The sequence below is a fragment of the Falco rusticolus genome, chromosome 9, assembly GCF_015220075.1.
Source record: "Falco rusticolus isolate bFalRus1 chromosome 9, bFalRus1.pri, whole genome shotgun sequence".
Taxonomy (NCBI): domain Eukaryota; kingdom Metazoa; phylum Chordata; class Aves; order Falconiformes; family Falconidae; genus Falco; species Falco rusticolus.
Genome location: NC_051195.1, coordinates 8,574,814 through 8,594,757, shown reverse-complemented (window position 1 = coordinate 8,594,757; position 19,944 = coordinate 8,574,814). Strand labels below are relative to the sequence as shown.

General features: G+C 37.1%; 1 protein-coding gene across 28 annotated transcripts in view; it reads left to right on the top strand.

Moving 5' to 3' along the window:
* Positions 1–19,944, top strand: part of KCNMA1 (potassium calcium-activated channel subfamily M alpha 1) — a 506,074-nt gene that overhangs the window by 297,650 nt on the left and 188,480 nt on the right. For all 28 annotated transcript variants that reach the window (XM_037399258.1, XM_037399257.1, XM_037399256.1 and 25 more), the window contains 2 exons: positions 1,134–1,227; positions 5,136–5,247. In XM_037399258.1, coding sequence (XP_037255155.1) covers positions 1,134–1,227; positions 5,136–5,247 — 206 coding nt within the window. The remainder of the gene's footprint in view (positions 1–1,133; positions 1,228–5,135; positions 5,248–19,944) is intronic.

Here is a 19,944-nt window from a genome sequence, read left to right as displayed (position 1 = left end):
TGGGAAGCCAAAGAATTTCTTCTTTCCTAAAAGGGTGTTTTCTAGGGCTCCAAATGATCAAATGACCTATGTTCTAGTTTTCCACTTTGTTACAGTTGTGATGAATACAGTTGTGATGATCATTTGCAATATATGTGTGTATATACATGTATATATGGTGGGATGTTATGTATATATAGCATATACATCAGCATATATTGGGACGTGACTTTCACTTTGGTCTGTGACTTCAACGTTGTTCTGTGGCTTCACCAACCTATTTTAGAAACCTCACAAATAAATCACTAGTTATACTCGTGGAAGTTACCTCCTTCCTTACACAAAAGTGTATCTATAAAGTACCAGTTTGTATAGAGTATGCTTTTGACCTGTCCCACTGTTAAATAAAGCACAATATATTAAGCTAGAATTTGCAATGGCTGCCTGACACACACAAAGGTATTTTAATTAACCTGCATGCAGAAATTAACCCTTAGAGTACTGCTTCAAATTCCTCAATTTATTTCGTTATTTAATTTTACCAGTGGGCTATGCTGCTTTTCTACTCAGTTCATAGTACTGTACATAAAGTACGTTAAATAGCCATACACACAAAAAAAAGTGAGAAAAAGTATAAAAAATCCAACCAAAACCAACTTCTTAAAAACAAGGGATTCTGCAAGACTAAGTACCCCAGGTTGCTAATGGGTAATGTATTCCTAAGCAACTTCTTTTTTGTCTAAGGTTTTATGTTATGATATGAATTAAAAACATGTAATGTTTCACTGTGGCTGTGTGCTTGTTAGGTGTTTTCCTAAAGTATTATAGGTATGTCTCCTATAGAAAGAAGTCAGTTCTTTAAGGGTTAATGTGGGGTTAAGGAATCCTGAGGTATTCTCCTGCTTGTCCTTTCTTAAAGGTATCTGCATGTTAATTCTCAGATATTACCTGAACAGGTGAATATAAAGACTGTATGAATGGCTAACTGAATGAATAAAATAATTCATTTGAAATGCTTGCTTGTATCTTGCAAACGACTGGAAAACAGAAATGTGATTTCTGAATCAAGGTCCTAAATGAAATGCATAAAAATCTCACCAGAGTAGATACTCATTTACTGACGTTTTGCTCCAATTTCTTTTTCTTTCAAATAGCCCAATAGAATCCTGCCAGAATTTCTACAAAGATTTCACATTACAGATCGACATGGCTTTCAATGTGTTCTTCCTACTCTACTTTGGCTTGCGTGTAAGTAGTGTTTCTTTGTTAGCACGGGTCAGGGGGGAATATAGCTTTTCAATACGGAGTGTCTTTCAGTACAACCTGACCTGACAGTGGCTGGACCAAACGAAGCTAATTTCTGAAACGCACGACCCAAATATTTGATTAAGAACATTCAGGTAATGATAATAAGTGTCTAAGATCAGTAAGGAGACCAATAGTTTATAAGCTAAGCCATCTGTTCCGTACTTTTCTTGTGTGGTAGAAAGTGAAAACTCTTATGGTTCAGTGCTGGTCGATGACGTCAGATCTAGTTTCAGCAGCAGGGCAGTGATAACTACCTCAGCAAGGCTGGGGAACGCTTGGTCTGTTCCTCTGCTGCTAGCGATGTCTTTGGCAGTCAAAGACAAAGATGACAGCTGGTGGAGCTGCTGTATTCAGGTTTATGCACATCCACTTTCCCAGACTGCTAATGAATGCTTTGCAGAAGCTGTAAATACTAGTCAACATGCTGAAATATATGTCCTTAGAATATACTTACCACTTTCTGAAAATCCAATAATGCTGTTGCAGTATCTAAAAGTTAGGGCAGGCAGGCACTTTTAAAAATGTGGGCCAGTAAGGCTTGCAGTTCAAGCTGTTGGGGTTTTTTGTTTGTCTGATGTTTGGGTTTTATTTTTAAATACTCTCCGAAAATTAGCTTTGCTTGTTGTTAATCGGAAAATCAGGGGGAAAAGGCCTCAAACATAGCAGAACTACAAAGAAAAGTTCATGCCAGCAGAAAGCCTGCCACATTGGTCTTTACATTTTGTTACAAGTATTGCCTCGTAGTCTTCCTTTTTCCATTTTGCTCCTGAATCACAGGAGCTCCTATGTCTCAGTGACAGTTGAGTTTCTCAGATTTCACTTCTTACCAACTTGACCAACCTTTTCTGGTGGTCCAGTAAGGAATTTGGTTGCAGATCTAGGTCATTTCATTGCCTAGTCTAGGTGCAGTGTCTATCCTTTAACTAAATAGAGAAATTCCTTCAGTATTTACAGTACTGGGTGTGCATTCTAAGCTGTATCATAAAAGCATATAGTGTATTAACCCCTAATTCTTAAGTATTTGGTGAGCTTTCATAGATCTCCACCAGGCCTGCAATGTGGGTTAACTTTTTGACGCAACAGATTCAATACATTGTAGTTTTGAACTTCCAAGAACTGTTTTTTCAGACGTATCCGAATGCTTTATAAATTTTGTGCTAGTGGTAAAGGTTATATGCTCTTACCAAGAAAATTAGAATTATGTATTGGCCACTCATACTTCCTCAAAGCAGTCACTTAGGCTACATTATCAAGAAGCAGAGCACAGTAGGGGAGAACATACCGAGTGTTGATGCGTAAACTTTCATATCCACACTGTGTGTTTTTTGGAAGGGTAAGAGAGAGTAGTGTAGAGGCTGCTCTTGTCCTGTGGGCTGAACACACTTTAGCAGTAACAATGTGAGATGTGCTGCTAGAACACCGTTTTCAGTTTCAGTTTCAACCAAAACAAATCTTTGTGTTACGCAAAACAGCTTTGTGATGTTAACTTAAATATGGTAAGTGGGGATGGTAAGGATTCACTTCAGATTAGTACTCCTTATCTAAGTTAAAATGCTATGATGGGTGTAACTTCAGTTCTAACTGAAGAGGAGAGTTCTTGAGGAAAAGCTGATACTTTGGATGCAAGAATTTAGATCAATAATGAATTGGCTAGTTATATAATAAGCATCTCATACCTTTAGCTATTTTAGTTTGTCTTGGGTTTGGGTTTTTTTGTTGTTTGTTTTGGGGTTTTTGTTTGTTTGGGGTTTTTTTGTTGTTGTTGTCGTTTTTTTTCCCCTCATACATATCTCCTATGAGGGCTCATTGGCAAATTAGAATTTTTTAAGAAATATTTGAAAATCTCATCCTTCTCCATCTGTTCGCCCCAAAATGATGTTGCAACTCAAAATCATATAAATATTACCATATCGCCAGTCCTAGAAGATATTTGTGTTCAAACACATATAGCTGTTTTAAAATTTTTGTTGGCTAGTACCCAACTATGTGAGAAGTCAGAAGTGAACTCTGCAAACTGCTGATGAAGACTAAGTCCAAATAGCACAAGTTTAGTGCATAGCCGAGCAATAGGATCCAGCAGAGCTATGGCAAGTATGGAAGTAATCCTGCTTTGGAAGTGACAGAGTTATGTTAGTGCGTCTGGAAGAACATATCTCTTCAAGCATGGTAGGATTGCTTCTGTACGGAATGGGCTTTTATTAGTCGCTAATTACCTAAATCAGGGGTCCTCAAACTACGGCCCGTGGGCAGGATACGGCCTCCCAGGGTCCTCAATCCGGCCCCCGGTATTTACAGACACCCCTGCACCCCCACCCCCCCGCCCCCCTGCCGGGGGTTGGGGGGGGGAAACCAAGCAGCCGCAGACGGCTCCCTGCCACTTCATCCGCGCGCCGGCCCCCTGGTTAAAAAGTTTGGGGACCCCTGACCTAAATGAATAATTATTCAAATACTTCCATAGGAAAGTATGAGTGGCCTTTACAGTGAACAGTTTATTTTTTTTTTTTCTTTGTTGAATAACAACACATTTTAACCTTTTTGAAGGCCTAAATGTTGTTCCCTCTGGAAAGGTAAAATGCTGATCAGAACTTCTGTTGCAGGTTATGAAAATATTGGTCTGCCATCTCAACAAGCTTTTAGTTCCAAATATTCTGACTACTAAATTCAACAGGAGGGAGTAGAAAGCTTCTGCTGAAACTGGATATTTTAGATCAATTGTCATGCTTGACTATTGAGTAATATAGACTACAAAATGTCGATTTATTTTTGGGTTTCAGTCTTCTCTGAGGCAAATGCTACTCGTGTTGCCTGTCGTCTTTTTAAGTATGATTTCAACGTTCTTGACATCAGTAGAGTCCCTTTCCAATATTGTGTCTGGGATTCCAGCAAAGTTGGTATGCACCGTAAACATTTTCTGTTCAAGTTTTAAAGTAATTCTAAAGCAAGGAGATTAAGTGGGTGAAATAGAGCATGTCAGTGTTTGCTTTGGAAGAAAGACAATGGTTATTGCCTGTAATTCGAAAAATAAAAGCACTGTTTTGAAATGTGTTAGTCCAGGTTTGAAGACTTAAGTGGGTAAAACTGCTATGTTAAATACCTTTGTGATACACTAAATTTTTATATCTAGTTATATATTTATATTTCTTATTTTTATAAAGCATGCGTTTTAATTATTACTTGAATATGAAGAATAGTTTGACCTTATATAAGCGCATAGATGAATAGGCAGATTAAAACTATGATGTCCTTGGCATCTAAGTTTGCCAGGTTCCCTGGGCTGGTTTTGTAGTCAGGAGAGGGAAGCGACCTCATCCATGGCACAATTCAAAGGACTCTAGCCCTGCTGCGGTCTAGAATTGTGCCTTGTAGGAGTCATCCTGTTGATTACCTCTGTGTAAGATGATAATGGGACTCTGTAAACTATGATGTATTTAGAAACCTGTGAACAGCAAATACGTGATGAGACTACTGCCAACAAATTTCCTGTGCTATAGCAAAGGTGATATACTTTGAAATACTATATACTCACCTACGGTTTTCTCTTATTACTGATGAGTTGTTATTAAACATGGAGAAAATGGTTTTTATCATGGATATTGCAACTCATCATATAAATGATCTGCCTCTCTAGTTAGACCTTTCATTTTGACCTCAATGTGGTTATCAAGCAATGCACAATACAGACTTCTTCCCAGTGGGACATGTTGTTTTGTCTGGGCTGACCTAACACATCAATTATTTCTCCAGTAACTTTGTGGTTTAATATTTCAGAAGGGAAAATATTGCACATACTTGCAACCACCATAAGCATAATCTAATTCTTTCATCCCTCCCCCCTCTTTTTTTTTCAGTTCATAGCAGCCAATGACAAGCTATGGTTTTGGCTAGAAGTTAACTCAGTAGTAGATTTCTTCACGGTCCCTCCAGTGTTTGTGTCAGTATATTTAAACAGAAGTTGGCTTGGTAAGTAAAATGCTTTTTTCTTTTAATAGCTGTTACGAAAATACCTTGACTTCGCACATTGTGATGGAGAATTTCTTCATCTTGTGTGATCGCATAAGCAGAAGGTTTTTAACCAAAACTGGTTTTGCAGTGAGTTTGCCATTTCAGCAGACAGGTGGCTTATGTCAGAAAAAGGACTTCCTGAGTTTCTTTTATTCTTGATACATTAATATAATCTCCTACTTTAAGTAGTGGTGAACTGAAGCTTGGAAGTACTGTGTAACATAAGGCCATTTTACGAAGTGCTGAATTTGATGCAGTTGTCTCAGCTTACAGCCTGAACAGGTGATCCATTTGTTCACTGAACTGAATGGCCATGAATCATTGTCAGCAATGAAATCAACAATTTTTTTCACATTTTGAGCCAATATAGCTAAATTGTAAATCCACGGAAACAACAGGTTTTGAAGATTTGTTTAGACACTTACTGGGCTTAACGTTTGTGTAGGTGGGACTTCTTGGAATGCATGGAATGCATTAGAAAAGAATATGCCACATGTAAAATGGAAGACAAAATGAAGCAGAGCAGACAAATCAATTAAAGAACACCCTTAATATGGCATAGGAAATTTTTTGTACAAATTGCATGTTCTCTCTAGTTAAGTAAAAGGAAGGTAACAATTTGGGATTTCTTTTTGTTCAGGGAAAACTTTCTAAGAATGGCATACTTTGTGAATGCCGTGTCTTTAGATAATGTATGAAAACTCATGATCTGACAATCCATTTCTCCAGAAATATAGACAGTCATGTATTGTCCATGAAAACTGAACAGGGTGCTTATCCTAAATATTTCACATGGAAAGGAAATTAAACCAGAGGATCTTTTATAGTATTATAATATTTTAAACTTGATACAGAATTACCAATATGCAAAAAATATTCATTAATTACTGTGGTATGAAGAGAGATTAATAAATGTTTAACCACGTTAGGGTTCGTGCTGTATACATCAGTGGTTATTAGTATGTAGTGTGCCCAAGAAGAAAGCAGTAAAAGAGCCAGAGGAGATCGCTACAGATCCTCATGTGATTACTGTCTTTATCACATGCTTCTGGCATGCATGTAAAACCAAGCGATGCTTTTTGAATGAAAAAATGTCATGCAGTTCCATATTATGATGGAGGGGGAAAGGTATGTAAATAAACCCCAAACTTTTGCTTAAAAGAATTTGCTGATTTCACTAGCTATACCTCAATCCAGGCTCTTTGCAATATGTGAATTAAAGGGATGTGTTTTCACACTCGAATGTGGCGTCAGCTTCCCAGAACTTTGAGGCTGACATAATTGGAGATGAAGGATAAGAGCAAAAACTAGAATCACGGAATCCATAGAAAAGGAATGTGAGATGAGAAAAGAGCAAACCCTCAAAATCTGGGAAACGGGGCAGAGATAATTATTTGAGATTAAATAAATTTGAGATTAAATAAATAAAGTCACTTTGTAAAAGTGACTGCGTAACTGACTGACTCATGGTGACACAGCAATCTAACTGACAGTAGCAACAGGAATAATGAGAGAGTTTGCACATTTAGCAGTTTCTGCTGGATAGTTTTTACAAGATTTATGTCATTTCACAGGCAGAGTTAAGCATTGTACTTATGTTTATTCACAGGGTTGAAAGTAATTCCATCTCTTTTAATTACACCAGTGTAACTTTGTCTTGATTTCTTGTTTTTAGTCCACTTTATCTGCTTTATCATGGAATCCTCCTGAGACATTTATCACCTGCTGAGGCAGGTATTTTTTATTTTTTTTAAAAAAAAACATAATCATCTTAGGAGTGACATATTTAAAATGTTTCAGCTTTACACCTGCTTCCATAGTGTTTATTTGAAAGGCTTTTCCACTTTAGGGAAAATAATCTTTAGTAAAATAATTCACATTTTTGAATTAGTGAATTATCAGGGTCCTTGACGTAGCTGTAATTTAGATCAGCAAGTTATCACTTTGAGATCCAGTGATGAATGAATTTGTGAGGAAATACATTGAAGGGTATTAATGATGATTGTCTATTCCTTTACAATTTTTAAACAGATGGCAAACTTTTCTTTGCCTATGGAGCTCAAATACTTTGGATGTACTTGTAGGTAATACAGTGGCAGGACTGGGCATGTAGGGTGGAGAGGGAGGGTGTTTGAACTGCATTGGTTACAGTTTCAGGTTAGATGCCTACTTTCCCTTTCCCTTTTCAGGTTAGATGCCTACTTTCCCTTTTCCTTTTATATAATTTTTGTAACTGAGAGATCCTTGTGTGGAGCGTGATTCGGAACTTGTAAATTCTGGTTTCTGCACCAAGTGTCCCTGTGGAAATGGGATACGCAGGGAGGTTAGCTTTTTAACGAGGCAAGTAAATAGAGAGCGCCTAATATTAGGCAATGTGAAAATCATTGAACAGGTTCAGACTTCAGTGTACCCAATAATTTTTTGCACGTTTTAAGAATTTGTAAGCTATTAAGTAGATTCCTTTAAGTGCTTGTATTTCAAGATCACTTAGGAGCCCAAATGCAATGCGCTGTCTGGAATGTATTGAGCATCGGGGCCTTTCCAGTTTATTTCGCTGTTGGTTCATGTCAGTCAGCTGTGGTGAGTTTATCTAAGGACTAGACAGAATGAAAGTCCCCAGAATGTGGCCCCCTGGATTCCCAGGGATTTCACGAGATTTCACAAGAACTGTCCTGGTTTAGCTAATTGACAATAAAGTTAAGACATCAATTTAAACAGTATTTAAAACACCCAAACCGGCCTAAATAAAAAATAAACTTTGCCTTTGGAGCACTACATGCTTAGAGAAAAATGTGAAGTATAGCAGAGGCCGTGTGGTCTGAATGTATCAACTTTCAATGCACTGTGTAGTGGGAAGCTAGTGGTTTTTTTTCCTTTTCTTCTGGGAGTTCAGAAATGCCACTGTTCAGCTATTCTGTAACTCTCTTAGTACATGAAGCCTTCCATTTTCCCCGCTACTCGTTTGTGTTCAATTGTTCATAAAATGTAGTTTTGTATCTCAAAATTCTATATATGAATGAGCTTTTCAATCAGTATTCATAAGGGATGTTGTTTCAAATGCAGTCTTTCACCTAGATTTCATTATGCAGACAAAACTCAATATGCGAGATGGATCAGGATATGCTTTTCCATCAAAAGGTTTCCAGGAAGGTGTTCACCATCCAATGTACAGCTGAAGGCCCAACAGCATTTTAAAACTGCAAAATATCAATTTTTTAGATTTGATAAATCCTTTACACAGGATTTCTAGGGTATCATTCTTGCTAGCATAGGACAGCATAAGAAAAGGAAGTACATGAGCAGTGTACAGCTGGCGCATGGAATGATCTACGTATCATTGAAACTTTGTGGGGGAGTAGAGAAAAGGAAGAAAATTAATCTAATTCAGTTGCATACATTGCTTTAAGTCGGTGTAAAAGTTTCCTATGCTCTGACTTAAAATTGTACACATACAAACATCAGTATGTTTTCTGATGTTTGTTTTTATCTATATCCCTTTGACATTTTTCCAACAGTGCTTTGCAAACAGTAGCATTTTTGGGTAGTTCATTAACTATACATAAACAAAACAAACTAAAGCTATGCTTTATAAAATCATAAATATTTCTTGCACAACACTGTACTTGAAACTTTCTGATAGTGATAGAAGGACAATTCTTCACTTGAAGTGCAGGCTTCTGTGGAGTATCTTCCCAAGGGAAGAATGATAACAGAAAGTATGGAGTTTCTGGCTCCTTGAGATTTTAGAATAATTTTGACAGTTAAATTCAACCAAATTATTTCAGTCTGTTGCTGTGTCTGGATACTGTCTTTGCAGTCCAATTAAAGGTAGGCCGAAAAGGTTGTTGAATGAAAACAAAGTAATTGCAATGGGAGAAATAATGTCACGGTAAAACTCAAGTTTTTTAATACAAAGTCATCATGATCACTGAGTATCATACCTAAGTTTCAGATTCACATCTTCATGTCTTTGGATAGATTTTAGTTTGCCAAGTTGCAGAGCTCTGCAACAGATTAACATCTTCCAGTTTTATTTGGTAATGATTTACAAATGGCCTACACAACTTAAAACTGTTGTTCCATCTTCTATGACAGCAAAGGCACTTCAGATAACTGAAGTGCCTTTTATCATGTACTTATATGATTATGAAAAAGGAAATATTGATTTTGAGCAGACTGTATTGGAATAAATTGCCTTGACATGATGGTATTGTCAGAGGAAGATTAAACATGTAAAATATGATCTTGGTTTCACATTTACAAGGACATGTGCATGAGCAACAATCAGCCTTGGAACTACAGTGATTTAAATAAAGCCTAATATATGGATTTGATAATGTCTTATATTATTGCATCAGAGAAATTAAATATAGAAAAGTTCTATTAAAAAAAAAGGTTTCCTTTCCCTGACCATGTGCTTCATCTATCCTACTGTACAAAATTTCAAGTGATCGAAACTGTTTGATTCCTAATAGATTCTATTATCGGGAGGAATTTTTTCATCATCCTTCTTCCCTGACATCCCTTTTAGTCTAGGCTGCTACCGAAGCTCTGCTGTTTTCTCAGAAAATAATTCAGGATTTACAGTGGGGAAAAGACGGCAGACAACAGATGCAAATGTAGACACACACATAGCATAGAGAACAAATCTCTTTGTGTGGTGATTAGCATAGTTATGGAAAAGAGGGGATCCTTTTTTCCAGTCCTTGCTGAAATTCTGTCCAGGTCTTGTTACAGACATCTTAATTAATTTTGGATGAGGCTTGTGGTCTCAGTATCAAGTCCTGGTCTGAGAAGACTTTCCAAAATCTCTGGTAGATATTCAGCTATTTTTATGAGTCGGAGAATGGAATTGTTTTCCCTCTGTAGAAACAGATAGATGCTTTTCCTTTGGAGAAAAAGCAGTGTGTCCTGTTGAGATAGCTGAGCTGATGGTGTGAACGCCTCCTGGCCATCCAGCAAGTGTGCTTCTAGATGAAGCTTTAGTTAAAAATGTGAACTGAAAACATTATTTGTTTCAATACCCAGCAGACATTTTTGACACAACCTCTGCAGAACAGCTCAGCCTGAAACCATGTCTGAATCTGCAGAACACTTTACTCCTTTTGGAAAACATATGTATTTTAAGGGAATTTAGAGCAGTACTTTAGGTATACCGACACAAGGAACTGCTCTCGTAACTAAATTATAAGGATACCAGTGTAAGAGAGGAATTATGAGCTCCAAAATTTTATAATAATTTACTGACTTTTGATGCGTCCACAGGTCTCAAAACTCTTCCGTAGCACCTTAAATGTGCAGCGTTTGCCATTTTCATGGTTCAGCATTGTGCATTTCTGCCATCTATTGGCGAAACCTTTGAAACGGCCAAATTCTGTGCTGCTTACAAAGCTCGTGTATTTTATACAGTTTTAAAGCATTTTGTGTCCTTTTACTTACACTATAAGTTATTTTATGTGTAATGGAAGCTGGATTCTGTAATATTTCCTAGGAAAACTGTATTCTATGTATATGTGCATATGCACTACCTTTATGTGCAGTAAACATTTTTTTGTACGCTTCAAATGCCTTCAACCAGCTATCGGAATGAATTTAATGAAAATGGTTCTGACAACTCAATCTGCTTGGTGGTTGGTCAACAATAAGTCATTAAGCGGACCATATCACATTTGTGTTATATAGAAGACAGCAATTTTTTGCTTTCTTCTAGACACCTTGATAGGTTAAGTTTTGTCAGAGCATGTATGTTTTGGCAGGGTACCAGTTAAGGTGATACTTCACAACAGGCTCTTGAGTTGTTGCAATATTAATAGCAAAAGGTAACCTTGTGACAAGTGTGTGTTTGTCATGGCATCCAGTATGAATTCCTACCAATACTGTTGCATGCAGTTGTGAAAATATGCTTCTCCTCCTTTCTCCCCCACTAAGTCAGCCAAAAGACACTGGAGCAGAGGAGAACCACAAGGGCAGTACTGGTCTCAGGTGTCATTAGTTCCCGTCACCTAGCTGACATTCATAGAAACTGAGTGCTCGTGTCCCTACAACTCAGAATTCCAAGTAAACTGGATGATTTAAATCATCTTCTGTTCCCAGTCTATGACTGTTTGTGAGTGGCACTTAACACTGCACAGAAAATGGAGCCTGAATTTGTCCTGTTCTATTCTGCTGTGATTGGGAGGGGCTGTAGTCAGGGGGGAACCTTGATTTTTCCTGTGCACGAGTGGCAGGCTTAGCCAAAAGTAGTCATGCGCTGACGGCTGAGGAGCTATGGCAAGTTAATATCATAGCTGATACCAGTTATATTGCTTTAATTAAAAGTGCTTCCTAGTTTATCTGGCTTGGCTGGCCAGACTACTTAGACCTCTTCCACCTTTTCTTTTCACTTTCTCAGAGGAAAAACTTGATTGAGCAATAATGCATCTTGAGTGGGGAAAAAAAAAAAATCCAGTCTTAAGTTTATAGTTAACTGTAAAAATGTGTATAGTTTGGCATCCTGCTTTACACAGAATCCCAAGCCCTGCCTGTCGCTACCTTATTCCCTTCATTGTGAAGTGTTACACCCACTAGCATCGTTGGTTAACTTTATCAGAGAGGATTTTACTTTTCCTCCAGAATATTAGTATAAGGATTAAATTACTTCAGTCAAGAACACATCCCTGACAAGAGTCAAAGGAGGACATGTCAGATACATTTCAATACTTCATAGTTCTTTGTCCATTTAATGACTGCCACGGCAATGCTGAGGGAATTACATCAGTATTTATAGTTTTATCACTCAAACGTGACATTTAATAGAAAAGCAAATAGGATAGGATTTCTTTCTAAAATGTATTCATAAATACAGTTCTTTATTTTGACCACTTAATTACTTTTTAGTGTAATTCTTTGTTTTCTCTGAGATTGATTAATAGGCCTAGTGTGGCTTGTTTTAAACATACGGAAATAGCGCTAACTTTCTTAAATATTTCTTGAATTTCTGTAAACTATATGTGCCAGTCCCACTGAAAACCAACATTAAGTAGTCTGCAGAGTGAATTGTTAAAACTGCTGGATGTGACTGACCCAGACACGATGACTTAAAAATGGCTGGCTTAACGGATGTGTGTATTAGCGTTCTCCTTAGTTGTGTTAAGAAGGCAAGTATGCCATCATTGCATGATTGGCTTTTTCTCAGTTATAAAATAAAATATATATGGGACACTTCTGCCTTTTCTTCATTATCCCTGGCATGTCCACTGTGCTGCTAGCAGTAGAACGCTACAATTACAGTGTCTTTTATTTGCAATGCAGTTAAGTCCATGGATGGTTACCATAGTTCATAAACACTTTCTTCTTTTTGAAATTTGATGTTTTAAAGTATAAAATATATATAAGTATTTTGGACTTCTGTTTTGGGGTTAGTTTTTTGTTTTCTTCATGAGCAGTAAAGGTAATCGGGATTTTCATTTAAACAGCCTAAATATGAATTCCATAAGAGTTGTTTCCTTGCCTGCCAAGATGAAGTCATATAGACAACGCTCCCTTCACTAAAACACTCTTAGTATTCTTTTGTGGTTACAATATTTAGAACTTCTAAAGGTATACTAAATATTCTTCAGCATTTGTTTTTCAGATAGATGTTTGTTTGCATGGTGTAAGCCAAACTATTCCCCGCGCGCCCCCCCACCCCCCCCCCCACCCCCCCCCCCCCCCGCCCCATATTTTACAAAGGAACTAACTTAACCATCTAGGCTTTACACTATCTGATCCACCCAAATTGTCTCTTGCTCTCACCGCTTAATGGTCTGTTTCATGTTTTTTCTAGACACTGATCCATAAACATTCATGATCATAGTCTGCCAAATTTAGTAATTAGGTAACATAGAAGGTTATTATGGTATAGATGACTGCTAAATTCTCAGTAGCTTATGATAACTGATGCGAACTTTTCCACCCCTATTTAATTCAGTCACACTCCCTCTAGGACAGTAGTAGGACGGTGTTATTAAGTATATGGAATTTATGCTGAAAAATAAGTTGTTGCAATTCCTCTGCATAGCCAAACATTTGCAATTTTTGTAAGATGGTATGTAATTTTCTGCTCTCCGTATCCCTTCCTGTCTACTCAAAATATTTTCTCGACATCCAGATATTATGTGAAAAAACACACTGTTGTTTTCTTTTTATCCTGCTTTTTATTAGCACTTTAATTACTTTACGAGTGCTTTTGTGTTCTCCAGTGGTTTCAGTGGTCTTGTAGACTCTGTGTTTAGGTCCCTTCTGCCCAAATGAAGGCTACCCAAATGGTACGGTTTTGTCTTTAATAGGATGTGGAATAGTGTTCTAAAAGAAGAAAACCCTTTCATTCGAACTGCTTAGGGAACCCGTAATTCACTTATGCTGTCTTCTGACGTTTGTATTCTTTTGCATGAGGGGCATTTAAAAATGCTGCTTGTAGTGCTAAAAAGGATCATTGCAAGGCCATTAGATGCTTTCCAAGTTTTCCTGAGCTACCAACAACATGTAACTAAACCGTACACTTTCCTGAATGGTAGTATGAGCAATAAGATTATATTTTTTCAATGTAACTAATTGTTTCTTATCTTTAAAAGTCAGCTGAAAGACCAGTTTAATGTCATGTCCTAGCTCCAAGACAGTATGTTTGCTTGTACAGCACCTTGTAGGCATTCAATAGACATTATCCAGTAGTTTTACTCCCTGATATCATCTTGCACTGATTTCTTGGGAACTGCTTTTTTTAATACATCGAATCTGGGTGATCTTGCAGGGTCTGATCTTCTCACCTTTGAATTTTCAATGGTTGTTGTTTACTCTATTTTATGCTTTGTAAGTAATATACTTAATAATCTGCATAAGCACCAAACCAGCAGTCCTTATACCTAGAATACAAGAGTTCATGTTTTGGTAATTTTGACGTGAGTTCTATGATTTCTGATGACCATCTTTTGAGCTTTAGCTCATTTTGTATTTCTAAGCATCTAACTTCTGTAAGACAGCTTAGAGGATCTCTTTTATTTCTGAGCCCTGGACTAAGTGTACTGACATGTCTATGAAGTTCTCATTAATTCAGCACCAGTTGTGTAGTGTGCTCTGTGGTGCATGAGGCTTGGTTTATGTGGAATTAAAGAAGGATGCATTATGCAATTTAAGTAAGGTAAAAGGAAACCACCCTAGCCATGTTTCTCCTGACCTTTTTGCTAGACTGAATTAGTCATAAGGAAATCCTGTTGAGACTGGAATCGATAGAAATTGATGCAAAGATAGTTGGGATCTCACTTGAAAGATTAGAAGTTAGGAGCTCTGTAGGAGACTTTCAAAAGTGCATATAGCGGCTGTTCTTACTGAATATCGGAGAGCTCTCAATGAATTTACTTTCCCAAATGAGACTGGAGGTTTAGATAAGCCAGATCATTCCTATCCTTTCAGTAACCTCTTGGCAATTCCTTCACTTAACTTTACATAAATGAATCTAAGATAAGTCAAGAGGGGATTTGAATAAGATTTTCACTTTTATTACAATTCCAAACTCAAAAGGGGAAGCTTCATTTATGTGTTTATTCAGCTGCAATGCTTGGCCATCACCTGACAGGCCAGACCCCCCCCTGGGATTAGGTCAGATGAGTTGTTCTGCTTCTGTGCTTCAGGGATCAATGTGAGCAAAATTCGGACCTTCCTGCTCATGTGACGTTTCAGAAGTAACAGCTGGGTGGATAATAGCTTCTAACAGTGCTACATTGCTCCTCGGTCTGTTCTTTGATCCCCTATTCAATTTTGCAATTGCAGTAATTTGCCATACAAAGTCAGGTGAGATGTAGAGAAGGAATATTTGGGATACAGAGTTAAGTGTTTTTCCAGCTAAAGTATTTAATGCTTTTTTCTAAGGTTTTGGACTGCAGGGTATACCATCTGGCAGAATTTCATATGATACTGACTGAAGCCAAGAAAACAGTATCTTCCATAGTTTGCTACTTTTTGCCACTTTTCACATCAATTTTCTAAATGCCTAAGGTTCTCTAGTACTTCTGTATTTATAGTGTCCGTGCATAAATTGCACAGGGTTTATTCTTGATTCGCTGCTGACCCCCAGACATTTAGCCTTCATTAATCTTGTTATCACCTTCAGCAGTGTTTAGTATTATACTATCTCAAATTCTACATAATGTAAAAAAAATAGAAAGACGGCAGAGAAAATCCAGTCTGTAAATGGAAGGACATTTCTCTGCATCACAAAAGTGTCTCTGAAGTTCTTGACTCTTCCGTAACTACTTACACTGCAGTGGTGTACCTGATGGATTGCCAGAAAAGCTTTTGCCAAAAAACCTAATGATGCTCAAAGGGCAGTATTTGCTTTGAGGTGCATCTTTGTCATTCAGGCATTTAATTTTTAATTCTTTTTGAAAAAATCAGTACATTGTGCTAGCAAATTTTATATAGGCTTATGTTCGTTATGAAACATTTTGCTCTAAATCTATCTACTGATATTACTTCTCTGATTTGATATGTAGAAAGGGATATGAAGCCAAGGAATTTGAATTTTCTTGGTATTTTACATTTCAGCTATCTAAGCTTATCTTGTCTTCAAAATTGCATGGGCATTTGCCAGAAGTAGACTTTCTTATGAAATCTCACTAGCTGCTACTTCAGGTCAAAAGCTGAAATACTGGAAATATTTGACTTCATCAGCTCTCTTGTTTGTTGCTAGAAAAAATATAGCAGATGACAGATAAAGATCAAAACCAGAATAATGCATCATTTAATTTAAAAATAGCATTTAAACTTAGGAAAATGTGTGTTTCTACATAAGAAAAATTAGTATATAAAACTTTTTTTTTTTCCTAAGGCTGTGTTCTTGTTTCAGTTATAGGTGATTTATACAGGGAAATAATTTGACTTCTTTTTAAATCAACTCTGTAAAGCAGGGCAAGTGGAAGTGTGCTGTATAGGGGCGGGTCTAGTGCACAGCATCTTGTTCAGCATTATACTTGCAGGGAGTGCTGTTTTTATTAAAAAATAATAATATTGTAGCATCACCGTTGACATTTAGCTGAAAAGAATTTGCCATGTAGAATCTTAAGCGTTAAAGAGGTTTTCCATTCAAGTCAGGATATCTGGAGATGATAATCTGCATAATGAAAAGGAAAATGTTGTAGTACCTCATAAGTAAAGATGGCTGAGAACAAAATGGTTGTCTACTGCTTTATGATAATTCTGAGGTACTTGGAACTCTCCAGTGGTTATTTCTCCATTATCACCTAGTTTCCCTGCTGCTCAGTATAAAATATCTATCATCTTTATTGTCTTCCTACTTGCCGCTTGTGTTTTTCTTTGATCAACCCCTTACCGGGTGGAACATTTTCCCTCAGAGTGGTAGGCGAGTTTGCTTACTGGTGTGCTCATGCTGCACTGTGGAGATGTACTGGTTCCTTTCCAACCACTGTGCATCCAGCAGTTAATACCAATCTCATTCCTCCACACTGCAGCCCCTTGGCCATGGCAAGTGTCACGTGTTTGAAGATATAAAATAATTTCAGTTGATGCTAGATTTAGGGACTATGGATACGTACCTCCACAACCTAGCAGAAAGGTCTTTTATTGCTACGAGCTGGCGGTAATGTTAGTGGCCAGGTATGGCGCTGACCCTGTGTGCTGATGTTGGAGCAGTTATTATTTTCACATTGTATCAGTTTGCTCACTCTTACTTAATTCTGATCTGGGATGCTTTTCTTTGAGGAAATCAAGCGAGTCAGTGAAGTTCAAGGATGTAATGACTCTTCAGCCTTGTGACAAGAAGAGATAATCACAGTAGGATAAGCATAAAATCCTAATATGATTTGAATGCCTTTCACAAGCTTTGTAGTTATTTTTTTTTTCAAAATTCAAATGTTGCGACCCTTTCCTATTCAACATCCAACTTCCATAGCTATTGTTGACATTCTAAATCCTATAAGGATCCTTACTAGTGTTCTGTTACATAAAGGCTGCTGTAGGTAATAGATATGATATTATTTAAAAGTTCAATTTTAATTATTTACTTAAGGGATTAATTATGCATGTAATAAAGTAGTTGTTATTAAGTATTCAACTTTGGATTGCAGAATATACTGTATATCTATACTTATATAATTATTTAAAACTTAGATACTTATTCTTAAAGCATAGTTAATGAAGTGTTTAGTAATGGATAAGTATGCGGTTAGGACAATACTAACTATCAAAAAAAAATACTTTTATAGTGGGTAGTTGGCAAGCAATATATGTCATGATGGTGTGGCAGGCAATGACTGTCTGAGTCTCTACATGTAAAATATTTCAAGTGTAAATTCAAATTAGATGGGATAATTTGTAAAGAAAATAGTGTGATCCCAACTTCCATTTTCTACTAAAATCCACGTTAACACTAAGTTTGTGTTCTTCTGTGTTATTTAACTTTCCTTCCTATTGTGTGCGAAGTGTAGGTATCAGCACTACAAAAGCAGACGCATCTAGAAAATAAAAACAAACCAAGATAGATTCATCTGGATTTTCTCATGCTCACACTTACCTTGGAAATTCATTTAAAGAAAATGATACATAATTGCATGCAGGGTGGATGGCATACAAAATACGTTGCATTCAGTGGAAAATAGCGAACAATACATAGATTTGGAGGAATGGCATCTTCTAGGAAAATGTCAGACCCCTAGACACTGGTTCTAATGTATGCTGATAGTACATAGAAATTTCCCCTATGTGTTCTGAGTGATTTGGTAACACGGGCCTGTTAGTGCAAGTGTTCGTGTGCGCTTGAAACTCCCTGAGAATTTGCTTCTCGGTAGGCAGATCACAGACAGATCTTCTGTCTGACTTGAATTCGAAGAGAGGAGGTTTAAATGCTACACCCTTCACTGGATTTATTCTTGATTCAGCCTTAGTGCTGAACTGACCCTTTGCTTCTCAGGCTTTGTATTTAAACATGATAAGATGCTGAATAGGTGAGGACTATTCTGTAGTACTGGCATGGGGTGAAATAACGGATAGTGGTAAGTGGTGTATGACATGACAGCTGTATTTCCAAAAAGCTGTTAAAATGCCATTATCTTTAATTTCTATGGAATGTTATGCCTAAATTCTTAATCTAACCACTGGTATGAAGTATTCCCTTTGTTTTTATTACAGCGTGAATTTACATTATATGCTAGGAATTATTCTTTACACTGAGTAAAAGGGCATCACTTCCTTTGGACAAGCATAAATGTTTTATGGAGTTTGGCACCCACCTGTTCAGAAAATGAGTTTTTTTGTGGGTTTTTTTTTTGCACTTGGATCAGAAGCACTTATTGAATTTTGTGGTCCTTATTCAATAATTAATATAGCTGTATGTGTCTGCTCATATCTATTCTTTAAATATTTTCTTTGCGCACTTTAAAAGCTAAAAAAGATTCTGTGGCTAGAATACATTGTATCGTAGCAGCTGCTTAGAAATGAACCATTTGACTCCTTTTCAAGTCTTATTTCATAGTATGCTCATTGTTTCTTTGGCAGTTATGGCCTGTGCCTTGTGACTCACAGCAGCAAAGACGGGCAGAATTGCAAGTCTTTTTTTAAACCAACGTCCTGCAGCATGAGTCAGGCTTTAGATCTGGCCTTTGTCCTTCCTTTGCCTTTGTTCCTATCATTTGTCCTGCCCCACGGTTACAGCCTCTCAGAATAGCATATTCCTGATTTTAGTGCAATTTGTTCCTGATGAATGCCAGGGAAAATTATACAAGATGCTAACTTGTCATTCTTCAGGAAGTGAAAGTACTTTATATTAAGCTGTGATGGACGCTTTAAAGAACAGACCCCGAGTTTTCCCCAGTGTTCAGTGCCACCTACCTTTCTGCAAGGTTAGCTTGCTGAAGTGTAACCTAGTATTTCAAGGGCCATCTTGATTTTAGTAGCATCATCAATAAAGTATCCAATTAATTTATTCTCCAACTGTCAAAGAATTGAGAGGCATGTTTTGCATCCTTTTTGAAGATGGACTTCGGTATCTAGAAAGGATTACACAACTGTAAAATTAAAAAAAAAAAAAAAGAAAAAAAAAAAGAGATTAAAAAATTCCTTTTCTCCCTAGCTCTTTTTTAACATGAGGTAAATGTGAATATTGTTTATCATTCCCTTCATGCTATCAGCTGTTGTTAAAAACGGCACCACCGTCAGTTTGGTGGGATTAGTATTTCCTTTATAAAATATGATGCTTACAGGTTTATGCACTCTTATTTTATGTAAGGATCTGCTGTTCATTCACTGCTGGGTATATCTCTGATTGCCTTATGGAATATGACATAGTCATTGCCTCAAGGGGTAGAAAACAGCAAAGTTAATGTTTACATATATAGGGCCTGGTTTTGTTCTGGAAATGGTTTAGTACCTTAAGACTTTGAGACTGGGAGTTAAAAAAACTAAAGAATGCAACTCCATGTGTTTCTTTAGGAACTTGAATTTGGATCGTAAATTTACCTTCTGAATCATTTAGTGAGAGATTAATGGGCAGTAAGTGCTTGGCGGGATGAACATTAGACTGTTCTGGTTTTGTCATAACCCATAGAGGATGCTGCAGAGCTGCACCAAAACGTAATTGTTGGCCAGCCTGTATAGTTTTTATATTCAGACACACCAGGTTTGTTTTTTTTT